General features: G+C 40.4%; 1 protein-coding gene across 3 annotated transcripts; it reads left to right on the top strand.

Annotated features, from left to right (window-relative positions):
* The first annotated feature begins 1,743 nt into the window (after positions 1-1,743).
* ZC4H2 (zinc finger C4H2-type containing) lies at positions 1,744-15,246 on the top strand. Of its 3 annotated transcripts, none has more exons than XM_069986203.1 (5): positions 1,744-1,974; positions 7,321-7,492; positions 11,132-11,304; positions 12,903-13,065; positions 13,694-15,245. In XM_069986203.1, exons 1-5 carry the CDS (start codon positions 1,922-1,924, stop codon positions 13,805-13,807), a joined length of 675 nt encoding a protein of 224 aa, XP_069842304.1. In that variant the 5' UTR covers positions 1,744-1,921; the 3' UTR covers positions 13,808-15,245. The 3 variants fall into 3 exon arrangements, with proteins under 3 accessions (XP_069842304.1, XP_069842306.1, XP_069842305.1); XM_069986205.1 differs by lacking the exon at positions 1,744-1,974 and adding an exon at positions 4,986-5,075 and having other exon boundaries at positions 13,694-15,246; XM_069986204.1 differs by lacking the exon at positions 1,744-1,974 and adding an exon at positions 6,158-6,427 and having other exon boundaries at positions 13,694-15,246.
* Positions 15,247-19,258: the final 4,012 nt, after the last annotated feature.

Below are 19,258 nucleotides of genomic sequence, written 5' to 3'. Positions count from 1 at the left end.
CACTACAGAATACGTGCAGAGACTTCAAGTGGATTCCGCCACACAGAGTCCGCTTGAAGTTTCGCCTGTCCTATAGAAATTATATTTGCTGGCAAATTCCGCTGTCCACTCAAAGAATTGACAAGTAAATTCTTTGGGCAGATGGTGAATTTGCCAGCGAATATCATTGAGTCTATGGGACGGACGGAACTTCAAGCGGACGCTGTGTGGTGGAATCCGCTTAAAGTCTCTGCATGTATTCTGTAGTGGGAACATACCCTAACAATTCATTCCATACTGAACCATAATGAGTCCAACAGCAACTTGACCCCAGACATCAATAAAGTCCCACCTACCTCTAAAATGCTACAAATAAAAACTACACCACACCCTGTTAAAAAAACAATTCCTCACATTGCTCTGTAAAATTTTTTACATGTGTTTAGAATATGGTGATGCATATTGTAAACATGCGTTCATATAAAGTTCATATAAAGCTGTCAGTGGAAAAATGAAGCTAGAGGGAAAATCTAAAGACCCTCCTGCCAGAAAATAAGAGTAACAGGAGGAAGTCAATAACATGGAGATCAGTGTTAGCCAACCATTGACTCCTCTACAACTACAACTCCCATCATGACCTGCCAGCCTTTGGTTGTAGTTGAAAATCCACAGGTTGGGGAACTCTGATGGAGATTAACCTTTAAGAGAATTAATATAGCATTTACAGATTAGTAACTGGTCATCAGTAGATATGTATGGAGGGGAAGGGGTGGTAAGATAGAGGCAAACTGGCTCTCAGTGTAGACTATTAAACATATTGTGAGCTATCATATATTTTACTTGTAACTCATGTAGATCAACCTTTTATATTTACAAACCCTATGGACTAGAGCAGGGTAGTAATTGTAGTTTTGCAACAGCTGGAGGTTCCCCATCTCTGGTCTAGAGCAGGAAAACCTATGTATGGCTCCTAATCAGTAGCGGATTATAATAGGTCCTTTTCGGACAGTATCCCGGGGCCCTGAGCTACTGGGGGGCCATGACCACCCAAACAGACTGATACTTTCAGGGATGTATTGTCTCCTGGCTAGAATTCTGCCATGATTTGCAAACATTTGCTGCTTTTTTACTTCAATTTTGCACAAATCCGGGCATTATGACATTATCAATCCTGTACTATGAACACCGCGCTAGTGCCGCCATAGTTACAGTGGGTATGAGGGGCCCAGGCTTGGTGAACAGCCCGGGGCCTGCCATCACCCGCTCCTAATGAAAGTGATGGCACATGGAGGTACAGTGTGAGCCCCACAGCAGCCTAGTATGTGTCCATACATCACAGTGTATAGTACGGCCTAACAATAAACCTCCTGTCGGTTCCATGGTCCGGTCATATATGTGACACATAGGGCCATTTTATATTATATTGATTGCCTTGTATGTATGTAAGGCTCTTATCCCCTGTAGGACACATGACTGTATGCTATCAGTAAGCCACCTCCACTCCTCTAATAGCCCTAGCCCTGCCATGTCTCCCCTTCCCAGTAATAAGCCATTGATGAATGGGGGGCGCAGTGAGGCATGGCTGAGGACATAACACTCCCCGCAGCAGCCCCATCCACCCTCATTAGGAGGACTGATTCCCTCCTGTCAGCCCCTGCACATCATTAGCTCCAGCACATTGATTAACACTGGGACGTTGTGCACAACGCTGGGAGGCAGCAGGAAGTGAAGGGAGAAGAGGCGCGCGGTGTCTTGTGGGAGATGTAGTCCCTGTAGCTCACACGGGCTGCAGAGAGACCTCGGCGCGGACTGCATTTCCCGGCAGCGCCAGGGAGCGTCACTTTGCTGGATCGCAGCCTGTGCTTACATTTCTATCCATTGTATTGTTTTGCCGGATTTCATTCTACATTTCAGTGGACAGTAGTGTTGTAGAGCGCTGAGCATGGGCGATGAGCAGGAGATCATGTGTAAGCTGGAGAGCATCAAGGAGATCAGGTAAGAGCACTCCGGCACATTGTTCTCATCTCTGCCCAGGGAAAGGAGCAGGTAAAGAAGAGTGCACCTACACATCCAGGATGCCAGGCATCACCACCACGTATACATGGGCTTCTTAGCTCCATCACATCGCCGGCATTTTTCATTTAATTTTGTATTTATATTTTTAGTAGTAAATATGTGATCAGATTGCGCCATCCTGCAACATTGTGCACCGTGTTTAAGCAAATAATATTTAGTCTCATCCACGGTTAATCTCATAATATACTAGGCCTTATTTAGCAAAATATTACTCTAAAAGTAGATAACATTGGGTTTTTATATAGAGCTTGTCGCTTACATTCACAATATCTATGGTTATGTGGGAATGGACCAGAGATTATCCCGACGTAAATAATACTTCTAGTATTTGATGACTGATTATAGGGTATGTTCACACATGGCTGATTTGCTGCAGATTTTGACTTTGCTATTGAAGGTGATTGGGAAACTGTTAAGCCAATCAACAGCGTGTGACCGTTCCCTATAAATAGATTGTTAAACCCCATAGGACAAAAAGAAGAATTTATTTTGCTAGGAAGGAAGGCTTGTAAATTATTGTAAATTATTTTCGAAAGCACCGATGACCAGCCGGTTTATATATTATCACGATGCTAGGTTCATTTATGCAATCATATACATTAAGGAAAACCAGATAAATATAGTCAGCGATCGCTTGCCATAGGATAAGGCAGAAGCCTAATAATATACACTCTCTAGCTCTGGGAAATGGTAACACAGCTGGTTGACAAACGTTAGAAAATGTAATTTGCTCCAATATAGTCAGTCGTTTGCAGGAGATATACATATCTCACCATAATGTAGTATATAGGAAAAAAATGTAGTGTATGATAATTGAATTAGAGGGCTAATTCACTTCAAGTAAAGGGGTTAATTCTTGCTTAGAGCGGTGGGGGAGTATATTCACTGATGTCACAATGTAGCCGGTCAAGGGATTCTCACCCCTTTCATTGGCTTTTAATTGTCTGTTGTACATACACAATGGCTAGAAGCCTTTCCTATGAGAGTCAGGAGTCACTGCATCTGTGGACAATGGGAGATGCTCTAAATGCATCTGGTTTCACTGCTTAGTATTCACTGCCCTATTACCATGGCTGTGCTGGAGGCAACAGGAATCCTTTCTCCTCAGAATCCTAGGTTTAGCCTTTCCACAGATAAATTCATATATAGGTTTGTATGCACAGCATTTCTCTTATTTACTATTGGGCTATGTTCACATGACAAAATGTTTATAGGACTGCTTTCATGGAAAACCATACTGGGCAGCAAACACTATAGAATCTGCATTTGTAGACAAATTCTTAAAAAACTCATTGTTGAGCAGTCATTCACAGTATGGCTTTCATTCCTTTAAAAGCACTAAAGTGGGGTGTTCACATTTCCTTTTCCCTCCATTGAGGCCCCTTTACATCTCTAATATCACTTCTGAAAAACAAACACAATGAAAATTATGACACCTTTGAACTAAAATCATCTATTAATAGGATAAAAGATGCTGATTCCAAATGTTCAGCTTTCTACTCTTTTGCGTTACTTAGCTCAAGAATATAATGGAGAGGACTACTTAGCCTCCTTCATTTGTGGGCCTAATAGCAAAGGAAGGCAAGTATGTAGAAAGAATATGATAAGAATTTCACAGAAAGATTATCTGACAGATTACCTGCCAAAGATTTGAAGCCAAAGCCAGGAATGGATTTGAAAAGAGGAAAAATCTCAGGCTTTCCTTTCTGACCTGATCTCTGTTTATAGTCTGTTTTTGGAGTTGGCTTCAAATCTTAGGTAGATAATGTCAAATAGTCTTTCTGTGTAAATGCACCCTAAGATTACAGATTTAACATCACATCCACTATAAATTAACATGTACCTGTCGTATTAAAAAAAACTTTTGATACAACATAGAGACCTGTCAAAAGTTTTGATCGGTCCGTGTCTGAGTGTTCAGACTGGTACCGATCAGGAACAAGAGCAGGGAGAGGACCGCAGCAGCAGCGCATCCTCTCCCCACTCTGAGTTAGAAAAAAGATGCTCTCCATAACTCAGAGTGGAGAGTGGACCGTGTGGCTGCAGTCTTCTCCCCGCTCGTTCTCGATCAAAGGTTTTTTTAAAATGACAGTGCCCATGTAAGTTTAATGAGTGGTCTGGAGGTGACAGAGTCCCTTTAAGGGCTGTTTTGTCTAAAATGGGTTCTCCCAGGTTTCTGGCTTCCGTTTACCCCAAAGCATAGCGCTGCCACACAGAGATTTATCTGACAGATTTTTGAAGCCAAAGCCAGAAACAGTTTTTAATCAGAGAACAGGTCATAAAGGAAAGACTGAGATTTCTCCTCTTCTCAAATCCATTCCTGGCTTTGTCTTCAAAAATCTGTCAGATAAATATTTGTATAAGCACTAGAGATGAGCGAACCTCGAGCATGCTCAAGTCCATCCGAACCCGATCGTTCGACATTTGATTAGCTGGGGCTGCTGAAGTTGGATAAAGCTCTAAGGTTGTCTGGAGAACATGGATACGGCCAATGACTATATCCATGTTTTCCACATAGCCTTAGGGCTTTATCCAACTTCAGCAGCCACTGCTAATCAAATGCCGAACTATCGGATTCGGATGGACTCAAGCATGCTCGAGGTTCGCTCGTCTCTAATAAGCACCCTTACAGTTGGATCTGTCTACTAAAGACTTACATGTTATATTTGCTTAAAAAGACTCTGTCAGTAGGATTAAGCTGTCCTATCTAAGGGTAGCATAAACTAGTGACAGAAAAGCTGAACAGAATGATGTATCACTTACATTGTTCTGTGCAGCTGATTCGGAGATATCCTCCTAAATAACATGGACCATAAGTAGTCCTCTACATTATGTGCATGAGCCCAGTAGTCCTCAGTATTGTGAAGCAGAAAACTCCACCCACCAGCTGCTTATTGGCAGTTATCTATCCATGCTGTGTATAGGCAGTCACCTGTCAATCAGCAGCTGGAGGGCAGGGGGAGTGGTGTTGCAAGAATCCCATTCTCCTGCATATTAGGAGAATGTCTGAACAAAATGATGTAAGTAATACACCGATCTGTCACTAGTTTATGCTGCCCTCATTTAAGGCATAAACCCAGTGACTGATTCCCTTAAGGGTGTTTTCCGGCCAGAACCCCTTTTTATGCTATGTCCGGGGAGGGAGCGAGTGAAATAAAAACAACATACTGTCTTTTATCAAGGTTTTATGGCAAGAAAATCCCTTTAAGAGCACCATCAAAAAGAGCAACTCTATTTTTTTAAATGCATAAGAAGGATTATTAATGATTTGAATATGGCAAAATTCATCAATGTCCTTTGTAATTTTGATGCAACTTTTTGTGCATCTGTGTTTCTGGCCAAATCTAAGAATTGCGACAATTTGCAATAACCCCCTTTAATATATTATTATGATCTAAAAAAATATAATAGAGAACCTCTACAAATCAGACATCAAAAACACCGCAAATTATTTTAATTGAGCGATCACAACTGAACAATATAGGACAGGACATTAGTGGAATCTATGACTTCCGGACAATGTAACTACTAAAAGGAATGTAAAGTAGGCCATTGTGGAAACGTGCCATATAGCTGTCAAAATAATCTTAAAACAACATACAAGGCTGCAGGCGACTTCAAACAGAGCTTTCCTGCTAATACATCAGCACATTACAGGCTGCTGTCTGCTTCAGTCCATAGTCTGTAATGTAAATGAGATCCAAGACTGAAACGGACATATCTGCAGGGGATGGGGCTGAAACAAAGCCTGTAATAGGGTTATGTATGCTGAGTGAACTTTATCCATGGTTTCCCTCTGTAAATCAGTTTTGTAAGTGTCATATTTTGACATCTTATACTGAATATATTATTATATTTAAAGCTATATTATAAAGTAAATTTGTTTTATTATAAAGATAATGGGGGAGATTTATCAAACATGGTGTAAAGTGAAACAGGCCCAGTTGCCCCTAGCAACCAATCAGATTCCACTTTTTATTTCTTACAGACCCTTCGGAAAATGAGAGGTGGAATCTGATTGGTTGCTAGGGGCAACTGAGCCAGTTTCACTTTACACCATGTTTGATAAATCTCCCCCAATATGTATATTCAGCATCAGACTCTGGAGTAAGGTGAAACACTGCATGGTGATACAAAGTGTCAGCTATAGATTATTTTGGGGAATGCCAGCTTTACTGTGATGGGTCAATATTGTGGCAATGGAAGATCAGTAGAAATTACACAATTGCGGACAGGCCATAGGACCAATACATACGGAGCCATGATCTGCGCTGAGAAAAAAAAGGGACAGGTTCTAGTGCGGATCCGCAGTTGCGGAATGGATCACTATCTTTACTGTAGTGTTCAGTAAAGTGCGAATGAGGCCTTACATGTAAGTTGTTTCATTCCCAAGAAATCAAAGTAATATAACTCTCACACTCCATCTGAAACTAATGTTCTGCCTGGAGTACAAATGAATGTGTTTACTTTTTAGCACTTTTTTCAAGACATTTTATTTCTATTTTAATTGCCATTAAACTTCTAAACTATGCAAACTGTAACAAGACTGTATATACAGTATGTATTCTGTGTGCGGCTTACACTTGAGCCAGATATGTTTGGACAGCTGCATATAGATGCCTGTGTTCTTTATGTGCAGTTCACCTTCCTTCTTCTCATTCTGCCATCTCTAACAGTAACAGCATGTGGTAGAATTACTACAGCGTTGTGTAACCATGCAAACCTTACAAGTATGTCACAAATAATATTCCTTTCCTGGTTTATCCTTTCATAGCCTGGACTTGGTGAAAGCCCTTAGATTTTCTATGGTCCCAAAAGTTAAAAATGAGTAATTGTGGGTAGTGGGTAATGGGTACCATAGAAATCATGTTCTTTTGGTAGTTGTGTGTGCTTTTCTACACTTTCATCTCATCCTGGCAGATGTATGAACCTGATGAAGGGAGAAGTTATTTCCCTGAAACACACAGACAGTTTCGCCATAGATAAATATTTAAAACTGCATCAACTTTTTGACCCGAGTCCCTGTTTTTGATCTACTGGGCAACTGGTGCTTCCCTTATACCAGTTGTTTTCCCAAGGATTCCATTTCTCCACGCATCTTCAACCTAATCCCATGTGTCCTAACCTGTAATCCCATGCATCAGGATCATTTGTCTTAGGTTACAGCTTTCTCCATGTTGCCATTGGGTTAAATAAACATTATAGGGATCTGTTTTTGAGACCTGTTGCTTTCTAAGATAATTTCAACAATATTGTCTGCTCTAGGAACAAGACTCTTCAGATGGAAAAGATAAAGGCTCGTCTCAAGGCAGAGTTTGAGTCCTTGGAATCAGAGGAAAGGCACCTGAAGGAGTATAAGCAAGAAATGGACCTCCTACTTCAGGAGAAAATGGCGCATGTAGAAGAGCTGAGGCTTATACATGCTGATATCAATGTGGTATGTACTGTGCTTTATACGTCCTTACATATGTATACATAAAGATTTACAAGGAAATACAATCATCCAACTCTCCACGATATAAAGCTTTTTTGCACAGTTGACAAACTTTGCTGTCTGTTGTTGGACTCACACTCCATATTTTAGACCCCTGTCAAAAAAGGATATCACTACATATTGTAAACTTGTAAATATTGCAGAGGTCCGGCCATTAATAAAATGTGGGAGTCTGCAGAGGCTGGGGGAGTTTGACCAGGAGTAGGAACTTACCTTTTCCCCGTGCCCGCGGTGAGTGGTGGGACCGGCCTTGGGACCTCTCCCGGGCTTCGCTGACTTGCCACGACCTGGCTGATGGACTGGCTGCTCAGCCAGTCATTGACTGGGGCGGGGCGCCACTCCAGTCACTGATTGGCAGAGTTGCCTGTCCATCAGCTGGAACAGGTATGACGTCATCACAACTCGGGGGGGGGGGGGGGGGGGGGGGCGGGGAATGATTTCTGGCAGGGGTCCAGAGGCCGGTCCTGCCACTTACCATGGACACGGGGAGAGGTAAGTTCCTGATCAAATTCCCCCCTGCAGGCTGTCACGTTTTATTAATGACCTGTCGTCTCCTTTTAAGTCCATGCATAAGGATGAATTAAAAAAAGTTTACCATAGAAATTACAAGTGTAGAGTGCACTCTGGTAACCATGCTAATGTATCAGTAATCTATGACACATTATTTTCTTTGTGACAAACATTTATAGCAAGGAAATGGCAAAAAGAGATCATTAAGTTATTATAGTGGAAAGGCCATAAGCCTGCAGATTCCTTTGGTTAATACTGAGGGCGCTCCCTGAATCAATAGTCCTTGGGTAATACATGTGTTTACACAGTCCTGTTCTTTCCAAGAAAAGTTTAGATTAATTGTTGAGTATAATCCTTATGACTAATTTTTCTAATAAATAAAAGAGGTTATTTAACTTCTCACTGTTGATCTGTCATCTAAGTATGCTTACCTATGTAAGGGCAGAATACTACAGAGAAAGGTGTATTGTACTAGTAATCCAAAGGGTATAAAATATAGTGCAGTGTAACTAATAGGCGGAATCAAAGAGCACAAAATCAGTCCTCTGTATTCCTTCGCCTCCCTATGCCCATCGGAATGGTAATAACAGGCTTGCGTTAAGTATAGACATATCCGATATCGGCAGGTTAGACTAATCTAACCATGCTGATATGTCCTTTTTGTGCACTGGACTCTGAGGATGAAAGTAAAGTCTCTTACGTTCAGCACCGTTTCTGTGGATTTAGCAGTTATAGCCACAGGGTAATCGGGCGCTTTGGGGCACTGAGGGTGGGACTACCATCCTAATGAATATCAGCAGAGTAGGCCAGCCTCCAGATGGGCCGAATTGGTGCTCTGGGGACAGTAGCCCTTCCCCCAGTGCTCCAAAGCACCCAATTGGCCTGTGGATGTAACTGGTAAATCCTCAGAAACTGCGCTGAGGATGAAGGCAAGAGACTTACCTTTCATCCACAGCATTCCGTGGACTATAAAGAGAAATCAGCAGGTTGGATAGGTGTAACCTGCTGATAGTGTCCCTAGTGTACCTGCTGGCCAATATATAACTTGTATATGGCTTTTTTTTTTGTCTGCAGGCTCCATCTGTAATTTTCATTTGTCCCTGAGCTAGTGGTTAGAGACTAGCTGCTAAAATGTGTCCTATTCCCTACACACACGCAGGGTTCCTGCTCCTCTTTATCTCTTGCCCTCATAAGCAGCAGAATGGAGGAAATTATAAAACGGGCCTAGGCATTGAAAGCTGTAAATCCAGCTCTGTGTAAAATCTAATACTCTGTATAAGCTCCTGTAGTCTCTTCGCCTTTTCCTCTCTACAGCCACTCCTCACTCATCTCTCTCCCCCCTCCCCATAGACTTCTATATGCAGCAAGTGACCTGATTCCTCAGCTAGCTGATAGTTTTTTCGTTTCTTTTAGAGTAAATGATGAGTTGGGGTGGGGAGTGAATTTGAGCAGAAGAGAGAACCCTGATGAGTGAAGAAAGAAGCATATTTCTCTGATGAGATATGTTACAGAATTGTACTATTGACTTAGGTAAAATGTGTGCCATGTTAGACAGTGACAGTGACTATATATATATATATATATATATATATATATATATATATATATATATATATATAATGTTCAGTTCACTATATTTCAAGGTTAGTAAATGAATAAGCTGCAGGCAGTGTTATCTATATAGTATATACATAGCACGTATCTGGCTCCTTGCCCCTTGATATAGGCAAGCATAGTTATGCTCTACTGTGAAACTTTACAGAAACTTTTTATTTTAGAAGAAAATACTCTCTTTAAGTGAATTACAGATATACAACAATATGTATTGTATATGTCCATAGGAAGGGGTAGTAGAAATTCTTTTATATGAGATCTCTATTTCTAGAGCCTTCCGCTTACGCTCCAGTCATCCATAGCAGAATTTAAATTGCTGGTTAAATGTCAGAGTAACATAATGGTTTGTGACATTATCCCCACGGTGAAGATTTGTTGTAATTGTTACAGCAATTTACAAACCTTTGCTTCATTTACCTCAATGATCCAACATCATTTATTCAGACGTCTTATTGATAAACATAACATTTACAAGAATGCTATCATGTGCCATTATGGAATTAATATTTTCAGGGCATTTTGCTAAGGACTGGCAATAGTGGAGGCTTTTTGACTGTGTGCATTGGTCGCAAAAGTTAACTGACTGTTACATGCCACATTTATTTTCCTTCATAGTCAAAGGGAAGAGGAGAACAGACACAACATGTAGTCAAAGACGTAGAAAGGATTTTCTTGTAGGGGGTGTTTTTAATGAAAAAATATTATAATGTGGACATCCCATAGCCACACTTTACTACCACATGACTAGGTTTTATCACTACTTTATGACCACACACTGTTACTGTATAAAATCTACTATACATTTTTCTTCTCTTCTCTGGACCACCACAATGTCTTTCCTGTGCAGATGTCTTTGGCTCCACACTTTGCACAAACCTACAATTCTGTTGTTATGTGTCTGCAGCCCCCTGTGCCCTCTTTACTATAGTCATCCCCAATAAAGCAGTGTTCCAAATGATAGAAGCATCAACATAATAATAGTGCCCCATTAGTGCCTCTAAATATTAGCAGTGTCTCCTTTGGCATATACAGTATTATTGCTCCCAACACAGTTAAAGTACACAATAAGTGCCTCCTTGGTACTTAATAATAATAATAATAATAATAATAATAATAATAATAATATTACAATAAGTGCCTCCTTGGTACCTAATAATAATATTACAATAAGTGCCTCCTTGGTACCTAATCACACAGTAAGTGCTGCAGGAAAAAAATACTGACCTAAACCTATTCCCCCCCAACAACCAGTGCTGTTTAGGGTGCAGGCCTCCTCTGACCTACAGCAGTGCTGTTAGCATCACAATGCAGGTGAGTATGAGGATGTGAGTACATCTCACTCATCTGCGTCTAGTGACTTATTACACAAACTTAAAGTGCTTATTTGTTGTAAATGTGGCCACCAGTAATTAGCATAGTTAAAAACAAGCATGCTGAACTTCTTGTTCTGTATTGCAGATGGAGAACACCATCAAGCAGTCTGAGAATGACTTGAACAAATTGCTGGAGTCCACTAGACGCTTGCATGAAGAATACAAACCTCTAAAGGAGCACGTAGATGCCCTGAGAATGACTCTTGGGCTGCAGAGGCTGCCAGACCTCTGTGAAGAGGAGGAAAAGCTGTCTCTGGAGTAAGTAGTATATATTGTATCTATATACCTGGAATGTTTTGTACTTCTATATAAGTTGGGCTAATTGTATAACATGAAATAAATAAAGGAACAGTTAAACTTTCTTCTATATTCAGAATAGTTGCTGGTATAGTCAGTTTGTCTGTCAGCAAATAGGTTAATAATTTTACAATGACGCTACCTTGTCTACCTTAGATTACCCCGTCTATGCGCTCTAGATCTTCTCAACTCTGACTCTATAACATTTCTCTGTGCTGTCAATTTTTTTTTTTAGCTGAATTTGGTCAATCCCATTAACTGCAGGCGGGGCCTAATAATCACATGCATGCCTACTTGGAGAAGTCAAGCTTACTTTAAAGGGGTATTCCACCCAAGAACTGCAAAGTGAAAAGCTCCTAAACCTAGCTGGTCTTACTGACCAAGAGCCATGTCAGTATTTTTAGCCATCTCCTGTCTTTATAGCTGCCGCCTTACCTGAGTTAAAAGTTTTTCAAAGAGCTGGTGCATATCCAAGATGGCGCTGGCTGGGAAACTTAATTTCCCAGCATGCATTGCACCTTAGAGCCAACTGCCAAGCATCTGGCTCATCTTGTAGTATCTGCCCATCAATGGCTCAATCTGCTACTGCTTTACACTGTAAGCAAAATCTATCTATCTATCCATCCATCTACATAGATAGAATAGAAAGAGAGAGAGAGAGAGAGAGAGAGAGAGCTGAAACAATGTTTCCTTCCCTCTATACTGCTCAGGAGGCTGTCACTGTTCTGTTGTTTCCCTGCCCTTGGCCAGGTGATCACTGTGTGATGTGGTGGGCAGGGTTACCGATTAGTTTTTACAGCTTTCCACAGAAGAGACAGAGGTCATGTGACTTTGGTTTTAAAAGGGAGGGGGAAGACACAGGGGCAGAAAGAGTGGACCAGGAAGTGAGGATTTTCTGCAGTTTCAAGGTGTAAGTCAGGATGTGCTGCAAATGGCACAATTCATGTAATGGAAATTGCAAACAAGCTTAGATTATGGGTTGGGATTGAACAGGGTTGAATCTTTCTTAAGTACCTCTTCTTACTTGTCCCCTGTCCTGTGGAAGATGGAAAAACTCTTTAACTACCCCTACTGATTTGATTCACAGGAGCCTGTAGTACAGTGCTTGTTCTCAGGTTATCGACCACCAACAACAGCGCTCTGTAGAATGTCACTTTTAAATGGCTGCTGTCATTGGACATGTCACTGGGCTATGTCGATAGTTTTGATCAGTTTGATTCTTACTGTTGGGACCCCCACCAATCTGGAAATGAGCTGGGAGAAGCTTTTGGTAGAGCATTTCATTCCGTGGTTTACAGTAATTTTCTATGGAGCTGTCAGAGATCGCTACTCCACCGCTCCGTTACAGAGATAGTGGGGGGCCAAGCGGTCAGGTCCCCACAATCTCACACTTCTCCTTTATTCTGTGGAAATAGCTCCTGACATTCTGCTTAGCTATAACAGAACACGTTTTTATAGGCAGTTGTTAAAGATCAGTAGACGTAAACAATAGTTGTTGTTCTACAGTGCGGTTATTTAAAATGCTGGATTTAAATATAACACTTCTCTTTTTGTTGTAGCTACTTTGAAAAGCAGAAAGCTGAGTGGCAGACGGAGCCCCAAGAACCACCTATACCAGAATCCCTGGCGGCAGCAGCTGCAGCTGCCCAACAGCTCCAAGTAGCCAGAAAGCAGGATACCAGACAGACAGCTACATTCCGCCAGCAGCCGCCTCCCATGAAGGTAATTGTGTCGTCCTGTTTTCCTAACCACTGAAAGCAATATATGATGCAAAGCTACAGAGGGAAAGGTGTGTGCAGGAAGAGAAGTTCCACCATTACAAAGATCAATTTTACATCTGATGTTAAGTAGGAATATGTTTAATTGCAACTCCTAAGACTCCTTACACACATCAGTGCTAGACATTGTAGTACATAGTTCGTGATTGCAGGCAGCCCACTGATCTTACTTACTGTGAGCTGACGCCACTTACTTTGTGAGTACCAGATTGCTAAGGATAGGGAGTTATTTATTCATTTTTTCAAGCCATACTTAAAGTCTAGCTAGAACTTTGTTACTTTTAAGAAGTGGGTAGTTTCTAGGCTCCTTCCTCTAAGTCAGCACTGCTGGAGAATAGTCTTTTCAACCTTGTGATGTTACAATATGAACCTATGAGAGACCACATCAGCTCTTGTCTATTGCTAGTTCTGCATACTTGACAATTGAGTGCTGTAAATGTACATAGTTGCAACACATTGGGCTGGACAGTAGGTGAAGTTTGCAGCTTACTGTATAGCAAGGTGGTGACTGGTAGGGACTGGATACATAGAAAAAAAATCAATTTTTAAAAACCTGTATTTTATTTTCCCAGGCCTGCTTGTCTTGTCACCAGCAGATCCATCGCAATGCACCCATCTGTCCTCTCTGCAAAGCAAAGAGCCGATCTAGAAATCCAAAGAAACCAAAACGGAAACAAGATGAATAGAAGACTGTAGCCTCTTCCTAAACCCGAAAAAATCCCTTTCCCATCACATACTTTCTAGTAACAATGTAACCATGCTCGCCCCGAAGCCTGTGAAACCTTGAACTGAACGTGTGGTGTTTTTCTATTTAACGTGTTGTAAGCACAATGGGCCTGTTTTGTTATCGTGGCGCAGTTTTAGCATAAAAAAGAGCTGCAAAGCCAAATCTTGTAGCTGTTTTTGCTGTAACTGTGCTACAACCATACATTCCCAGTGTTTGTTGTAATTTTTTTTAGTTAAAGGAAAAGAAAAAATATTGCAGTTTTTTGGTGCTATTTTCACATCCTACTCTCTGAACAAAATTTTCCATTGCTGTTAGAGGATAAGAACAGTGAGCAATTGCATAAGACAAAAAGAACACATGCCTCACAAGCAAATGGATTGCTAAAATAAAAAGGGAAAAAATAAGAGTAAAAGGAATTGTGTATACTTGTGCTTAAGTGACAGGATCACACTAGGTTTAAGTATTTGCTAGAAATTTGCTATGCAGTAGACCGATCAGCAATAACAATTAAACATAATGATGTAGAGATCACCCATACCTCCAGAAGAGCGATGACCCAATGAGGCCTTGGCTCCGCAAGATGCCCAATCAGATTTAGGTCTGGGGAATTTGAAGGCCAAGTTAACATCTCAACCATGTTCATCAAACCATTCCTGAACAATTTTTGCAGTATGGCAGGGGCGTTATCCTGCTAAAAGGTCACGGACTGTAATAAACAGCAGGGGTCTACTTGGTTTTTATATTTAGGTAACAATATCTTTGTAGATAGTAGGTGTCAAAGTAACATGCATATGAATGCTAGGCCCCAAGCATCCACAGCTAAACAGTGCCCAAAGTATCACACTGCCTCTTCCAGCCTGTCTTCTTTACATTGTGCATCCTGGAGCCATCTCTATTCCAGGTAAGCAGCATAACCATCCCTGGCTGGCCACGTGATTCAAAGAAGAAAGTGTGACTTTATTTTTTTTTTTTTAAAGCCATGTCTAAATAGTGGGGACATAGCCTCATTAATATGTGAGACCATGTAGTTCAAGTTAGTAATTTAAAGGGGATCCCATCAGTTTGAAGAAAATAGCAAAAAGGTAATTCTCTGCGGTAGAGAAATTAAAAACAACTTGTAGAGTGGTTGAAATGGGTGATGATATCACAGGGGGCGAGTGGCAGTGAGTGAGATCATAAGAGGTGCTGACCCCATAAACAGCACGGAAAATGTGATTCATGAGATTAAACCACCTATTTCCATATCTGCCATTCATCCTCTAAATCTATGAAAACATTTTAAATCAGTTGGGGATGTGAAATAAAAGATGTCTGACTGGGACTTTATTTTACGACAAATGCCCTTCACTACCTTAAAGGGGTTATTTAAAAAAAAAAAATAAAAAATATATATATATATATATATACATTAGAGATGAGTGAATCGGGTTCGAATCGATCCGAACCCGAACATTCGGTATTTGATTAGCGGTGGCTGCAGAACTTGGATAAAGCTCTAAGGTTGTCTGGAAAACATAGATACAGCCAATGACTATATCCATGATTTCCAGATAGCCTTAGGGCTTTATCCAAGTTCAGCAGCCCCCGCTAATCAAATGCCGAAAGTTCGGGTTCGGATCGACTCGAGGTTCGCTCATCTCATATATATATTAGTTATTGGGCAATTATAAAAAAAAATTGAGGCGGGACATCACTGCAGCAAGTAAGTGGCTGAGCCGGCCATCACTCCTGTGACAAGTGTGCCTGGGAAGTAAGAAGTATAGTGATGACTTGGGCACTGCCAAACTAAACATCCTTTGAGCCATAAACTCCTTTGTAATGGTTATAAATATACAACACTAATGTAAATAATGTGTTAGCCATAAGATAGATAAAATTCAGCAAGTTATAACGTTAAAATAAAATTGTACACAGTACATGTGGATTCTGACACAAATTTTATAAAATGTCACTTCTTTGACATGGGTTAGTATTTTTACACACAAATTTAATTATGACGGTAATTACAGACTTCAATAGAGCACATTATTACATGGAAAAATACGGTGTGACTATGGCACCCAGTAGAAAAGAGCATGGAAATGCCAGGCTGGGTTGCTATGAGTGATTAGTAATCTAGGCTAGGAATATGGATTGATAGTATAAGTAAAAATCACAGACAAAGCACAAAACCAAAAGGAAAAAAATACCTTTGGGGAGCATGTGTCTAACAGGTAGAAAGTATTGCCAAAGTCTGTAATATGTTAATATGATTCATGCCACGTTGGATAATTTATTATTGTTTGCCATTATTTTTGTGTCACTGACAGAACCTGCAGCATTTTACAGAGAAGGCATGCCCATTAATGCCAGTCCTTAGAGGGGTTCATAGTTGAAATCCCTATACTAAATGGATTTGCCAGAAAACCAAGAAAAAATATGGCTGCTTCTCTTTTAAAACGGTATCCATACAACCATGTGTGGGTTCCATTTAAACAGTAAATGTAGTTTTAGAAGTTATTTAAAACTTTCAGCTATTTCATACTTTCTCCATTTCAGGGGTGGGGACCAGAGCTAGACATACTCCTCTCTGCTATGCCATGACATAGTGCTAGTACACTGAACAAGCTGCTACACAGTACAGTTCAGTGAATGACATGTTGAGGGTGAAAGAAATATACCTTCTTTCCAAGTTCCTATGTGAGCAGAAATGTAGGAACAACAGCTAAAGGTGGGGGTGGTGGTGGTGGGGGGAGGGTATAATGCATATGTATGTCCTTACCTAAGGAGCAGCTGCATTGAATTGTGGGTGGTGATCAGTGCCACCTTAACAGCATTATGGGCTCTTGAGCAGAGCTGTGAACTAGGCCCCACCCCAATATTGTGCCCCCTCCCACCTTCCAAGCCACATCCGAAGCCACCCTACTCCTTTCCCTGGACTACCCCTAGCCAATATACTCCCTCGCTTATTGCTTATTGCTCCTTTGTCTTTCAGAGTCAGTGTTTCACAGTCAGGTTAGAAGGCAGAGGGGCACCCTATGAGTCATGGGCCCCTGGACAGCCGCCTACCCTGCCAATAGGAAAGACTGCTTTGGTACTTTGTTGGTAAGCCAAGTAGAAAGCATTGGTTTTCCTTTCAGGAACAGTGTAGATCATCTTAAGCAGGCAGATTGCCTTAGTTTGCAAGTATTCAGCCCCCCCCCCCCTTTCCTGCACAGAGCACATGCTAAGACCTGCTCCCACTTTCTAAGTTCTGTCTCTGCTCTAGCTGTTGCTAGATACAGGCTTCGCGTAACAACATAAAGTGGATATCATTATGCAAAGAGAGGAGACACCTAGTGGTTAATACTTTGGAGTGGTTCTATTCTGGGGTACAGAGCATTTTTTGGTAAATGAAGTCATTTACAAGCATTTCACAGGGTGGAGCTACAGCTGGGTTGTTTGCCAGTAGTACACACCCTGGCACATACTTTGCCTTACTTTTCCGGTCATACACAGCATAGCACCTACTTACCACTGTGCTTCCACATAGAGCTAGTAAAAGTGCTTTGTATTGAACAGGCTGGCATTTTGGTAGGGATGATTTACAGTCCACTACTATATATGTCTTTTGGGTGAAGACAGGGTTACTGATGTGCTGGCTCTGTATGGTGCTGTTTGAGCAGAAATAAAAGAAATACAAGCACATCAAAGTAGGGGTTACACTAAACACTTAACAGCTGCTGAGGACAAGCTAAAGGGAGGGGAGACAGGATTACATTCAGGAGGCCGCACTGTGTACATATAGTACTAAGAACACAAGGGAAAACAGAGATTCACAGTCCATTCAATCAATCAGGCAACCTAATCTGTGTTTGGTGGTGTCTGTATTTGTTGACTTGCTCTGGTAGGTGGTCTGTATTTGTATTACGTGATTAAAATTCTGTGGGATTAGATTGGAAAGAAAATTGGTTGTATTAGATTAACAAATATACTTCCCATTTGAATTTTAGTACTGTGATGTTTAATATTTTTGTTTTGCTATCTGAAAAAAGGCAATTTTTGCAAACTTCATGAAATTCACCAGATGAACACTAGGTGGAGATCATGCATTATTTATCGCTGCACACAATTTCCTTTTTTTAGATTTTAAGCGCAATACTGAACAATAAATGTTGTAATAATTTGTGGGACAATGATTTTAACAGATCAAAAATTAACATTTGAAGATAAATGGAAGAAATAAAGGATATAAAAAACACTGACTAAATATGAACATGCACAAACTGATTTTAGCTATGTATGTATGTATGTATGTATGTATGTGTGTTCACTTTCTGTAGCTACATTCCATACATATGTTTTAGTTGCCTATAGAAGTAATTGATATATTTACATGCGGAAGCATAAAAATAATAAATGGCTATTAAAGTGCATAATAAAGAATGAAGTCAAGCCCAGTATATGACTGCAGTAGCACTTTATGCAGAATTTATTTATCACCAATAGTTTCTCGAGCCATTAGGAAATGCATATAGATAACAAATAGAATCACAGTTTCCAAGCAAGTACAATACAACTAAGAAGAATAGACTGTAAATGAACAAAATAAAATTTAGTTTATAGGTGAAGGAAGCCACACAATCTTCTAGAGGACTGGGCCTGAACAGATCCTTTGATTTGGGGTTGTGCCCTCCTCCCTGAACTGCATGCGGCTTCTATTCTTCCCTTAAAATATAATAGAATCGGAAACAAAGGCTCCGAGGCATTGTTAGTAAACATGCTGATGCCGGTAGTTCTCCAGCTACGTGTATGCTCATTAGTGTTTAGAATTATAAACTAGTTCTTCATTACTTGTCACTAAGAACATTGCGCTAATGAGATAATATATGAATTCATTACTTCTCACTCCTAAATGTAATATCTTCTTATTTCTTTGGGACCCAATTAATACAAAAGATGCAAAGTAAGGAAACATCAGTGAGCATTGCTATGGAAACTGTAACCAAATGAGTATGTTTAGCCTCTTCCTCCACCCTGGATGAGATATCTGCTTTCAATCTCTTAGAAAGATTTAAGCTCTCTCTGATGTTTGAAGGTGAATAGAAAAATCTAACGAACAAGAGAGATCCATTGATGCATTTTTTTATAGAGCTTTTCCTGGCGTTTTTATGTGCGTGTTTCTTGCCTAAAAATGTTAGCTGAAAGGCAATGGTGAAATATAAAAAGCACTATAAACAATGTCTGTACGTTCTTGGCATTATTCTAGCTTTTTCATCTGTTTTTAGGTCAGATGACTTTTAGTCTTTAGACTTTAATACTGTCGCATTTGTGTTTTTTTTTTTTACATAGGATTTTAAAAATGTCAGCACTGTAGGTAAATTTCGAATTTTTTTACAGCAGATTTATGAAATTTTATCAACTTTGCTGGTGCTGTCAAGTTGATTGCTGT

This window comes from Dendropsophus ebraccatus, chromosome 10, assembly GCF_027789765.1.
Source record: "Dendropsophus ebraccatus isolate aDenEbr1 chromosome 10, aDenEbr1.pat, whole genome shotgun sequence".
NCBI lineage: Eukaryota > Metazoa > Chordata > Amphibia > Anura > Hylidae > Dendropsophus > Dendropsophus ebraccatus.
This window is presented reverse-complemented; position numbering and strand designations above follow the sequence as displayed.

Bases quoted from the DNA above. Each gene is read 5' to 3' on its own strand.
- ZC4H2 (XM_069986203.1), top strand. From the start codon at position 1,922: ATGGGCGATGAGCAGGAGATCATGTGTAAGCTGGAGAGCATCAAGGAG. The intron at 7,493-11,131 runs GTATGTACTGTG...TCTGTATTGCAG, and splicing joins TACATGCTGATATCAATGTG to ATGGAGAACACCATCAAGCA. The intron at 11,305-12,902 runs GTAAGTAGTATA...TTTTTGTTGTAG, and splicing joins GAGGAAAAGCTGTCTCTGGA to CTACTTTGAAAAGCAGAAAG.